At 33.7% G+C, this 3,786-nt stretch overlaps 1 protein-coding gene across 1 annotated transcript; it reads left to right on the forward strand.

Moving 5' to 3' along the window:
• The first annotated feature begins 1,552 nt into the window (after nt 1-1,552).
• LOC113359848 lies at nt 1,553-2,371 on the forward strand. Its single transcript, XM_026603422.1, has one exon. It carries the CDS (start codon nt 1,553-1,555, stop codon nt 2,369-2,371), a length of 819 nt encoding a protein of 272 aa, XP_026459207.1.
• The last annotated feature ends 1,415 nt before the right edge of the window (nt 2,372-3,786 follow it).

Raw genomic sequence — 3,786 nt, forward strand, 5'->3', positions numbered from 1 at the left:
GGATCGGGGCTTACTTAGAGGCAGCTCAGACGCCCGGTTGTTGATTATTTATTACTAATTGTGGAATTCAGTGGAGAATAATTCACAAAACTGAGTAATAAGATGTTTATTATTAATTCATAGGATCGGCTGAGGATTCGACTACGAATTCAGAATAATAAAGTGAGCATTACCATTCCATGGGATCGGAGATTCGACCATAGTATCGGAATAATAAAGTGAGAATTCAAAATAATTGTATTCTCCCAAATTGTCGTAGTGTCTCATCTAAGTCAGTGATTGCTTCCTCACACAAAGAAAACTCGTATCTTAAATTGTTTTTTTCCTTTTTTTCTTATAGTTGTGCTTCTCAGTCACCTATCATATGCGTGGCTGAAATTTATTGGACACCTTGTTTGTCTCCCTTCTATAGTTAGGTACCTCGCTCGCGGGTGTGCATCTTAGTATTCTAAATTGCATTTCATAACATTTTGAAATTGCATCTTTCATATCAGACCGCTCTGATCTAACTTTCGAACCGTCTCGATCCGGCTGAGTCAACTATCAATCCGGATTCTGGTTTGCTACAACATTCAGCGTTCTCGGGTTTATTTAGAACGGATTCTTCTCCCTTTTTAGGATGATGATTATCCTTCTCATCTTACGAAATTAAAAATAAATCATCTGGATCCCAATCTTCTGCAGTTCTTCCCCTTCTCTTCTAACCCTGACTTCTGGTTATCTATAATTTTGCATCATCCTCATCTTCTGGTAACTATAAAGTCACTCAGTCAACATTTCAAATCAATCAATTCGGGTCAAATCTTACAGAGCAAGGAAAGGAATCAGAATCATAACCCCCATCTCGTTCTCGATATCTCCTTCTCCGAAGCGACGGGAAGAATTAAAGGATTTTTTCTTCAATTTTTTAAACCTAATTGCAATTTAATCAATTTATAAACTCATATTTTAGAATCAAGATCCCCATTAGCTTATTCATGATTTAGATTCATCAAACTTAAACAAATTAGATATATTTTCTAGGATTTCTCTCTTCTTAACTTCTTAATTTCCTAGGTGTATGATACACTATTAGTTATTGTCAATCTAGAAGTAGAACAATTGCTTTTTTAGGGGATCATTATTTGAAAAAGATTTAGGACCCTTAATCTACAACTTTAACTGTTTAGATAAATATCCTGGAAAGTATTCCTAGTCGTATACCTTCACGAACATCTTTATTATATTTTGATATTATGTTCCCTTTAATTGTTTTGATTCTTCTAGTTTAATTAAGCTCGTTGTGCGCTCAGCTGTTAATTCCTAGAATTTTTATTAGATTTCTCTTTTATTGGTTCTGATTGAATTTTTCTTAACATTTAAATTTTTGTTAGGCTCAGCTGTTAATTCCTAGAATTTTTTCCTTCGAAGCATTAGTGTTTTTAAGCATAGGTCTTTCGGTAAGACTCACTAAGATTCACAAACCATAATACTTGCTTGTTTACTACTTGTATGTTTACTGCTTTTAACCTTTGTATATTAAAGTGTTTCACTGAGCTAGTTTTCTCAAATAATGAAAATCATAGCTTGGAATGTGCAGGGTTGTGGCAACCCTTTCACTCAGAATCACCTAAATCAACTAATCTCTATAGATAAACCTGGGATTTTATTTCTTTCTGAAACAAAATATCAAAAACATTTAGTTAAATATCTACTTAAAGATTATCCCAATACTCATATAGTTGACCCAATTGGATTAACAGGAGGCTTAGATTTAGCTTGGGTTGATGGCTTCTCCTTTGAAATTGTCCAATGGAACATTAATATGATTAATGTGCTAGGTCAACCCAATTCTGAGTCCAAAAAATGGCTTCTAACTTGCTTCTATGGTAGTCCTTACCTATCTAACAGAAACATCGCTTGGGATTTCCTAACTAAAATATCTGAACAAATAGATAAACAATTTTTTCCTTGGATTCTCTTAGGAGATTTGAATATGATATTTAGCCAGGAAGAAAAATTAGGGGGGTTACCTTTTAAAAAATCTGGCTGTGAACATTACCATAACATTCTAAGTAACGCAGGGATATTAGATATAGGTTTTAAAGGTTATGAATTCACTTGGAACAATCATAGGGAAGGTTCAACTAACATCCAAGAAAGATTAGACATAGTTGTTGTAAATGCTGAGTGGAATATTCAATTTCCCAAAGCTGAGCTCTCTCACTTTGTGGCTGCAGGTTCAGATTACATTTCCGCAACATTAAGCTTAGATACAAGCTATATCAAACTAGAATATACCTTTAAATTCTATGATACTTGCCAAAAAGAAAGCTCTTGTGTCCAAACTATTAAAGATACCTGGTTCGATGCATTAGGGATAACCCAATAAATTCCTTGATTCTCAACCTCCAATTTCTCCAAATTAACTTAGCTCACTGGAAAAAAAACATCTTTGGTTTACCTTCTAAACAAATAAACAAAATCATGTCACAAATAGAAAACCCGAACAACTCTAGATATGTTTACAAGAAAGAGGAAATGATTAAAGAAAAGTTATCTCAATTAGAACATCTCTATGATACCCAAGAAGCAATGCCAAAACAACAGTCTAGAGACAATTTGGTTCAACTAGGGGAAAAAAATACAATAATTTTTCATACAAAAACCTTAAAGAGAAAGAAATGGAACAATATAGAATGTCTAAAAATGTCCAATAATGATATTACCTTCAAGAGAACTGAAATGCAAAAAACACTCACAGATGTTTTTCTAAACCTCTTCTCTGACCCTCCTCTTTCTGTCTCTTCCAACCCTGACCTTTTTAATACTATACAACCTAGTATATCTTTAGAAGAAAATGTTATCCTAAATACTATACCCACTGCTGAGGAAATTTGGTTAGTTATGAACAAACTAAAACCTAACAAATCTCCAGGACCAGATGGCTTCCCAGCTAGTTTATTCAAACTCAACTTGGAAACGGTAGGTGAACAAGTGGTAGCTACCATACAACTATTTCTTAAAATAGGATAACTACACCCAAAACTCAACAAAACTTTCCTCTTTCTTATTTCTAAATGCAGGCACCCTAAAAATCCTAGTAACTTCAGACCAATTGGACTGTGTAATACCATTTACAAGATTATAGCAAAAATCCTAGCCAACACAATGAAACCATTCTTAAGCTCTTTTATCTCTTCTTTTCAGACAGCTTTCCTCTCCAAAAGGCAAATCTCTGATAATGTAGTTATAGCTCAGGAAATTATCCATTCTTTTAAGAAAAAGAAAGTAAAACATGCTGGAATAGGAATAAAAATCGACATGTCTAAAGCTTTTTATAGAGTCAATTGGGAATTCCTTATCACTTCATTGAAAGCTTTTGGTTTTGACAAAAACTTTTGTAACCTCATATGTCAATGCATCTCTACTTCTTCTATAGTTGTTTTTCTTAATGGTAGTCGAGGGAGCTATTTCAAACCAACTAGAGAGGTCTTAGGCAAGGGGATCCTCTATCCCCTTATCTTTTCATTATCAACATGGAAATTTTTCCCAGAATGCTTCTTTCCTGTGAAGAAGAGCCGCTTATTCATGGCATTAAGATGACTCCAAAAAATAGTCTGATCACCCACTTATTCTTTGCTGATGATTGTTTACTTTTCATTGGGGCATACCTTAGAGAATGTCATAATTTACTCCAACTTATAGAAAAATTTGCAAATAATCAGGACAGTTAATTTTGATAAACCTGGAGTTTTTTTTTAGTAAAAAAGTCCAACCTAAACATCAGAGAATGATCTGTAAACT

Source organism: Papaver somniferum, chromosome 3, assembly GCF_003573695.1.
Source record: "Papaver somniferum cultivar HN1 chromosome 3, ASM357369v1, whole genome shotgun sequence".
Taxonomy (NCBI): Eukaryota; Viridiplantae; Streptophyta; class Magnoliopsida; order Ranunculales; family Papaveraceae; genus Papaver; species Papaver somniferum.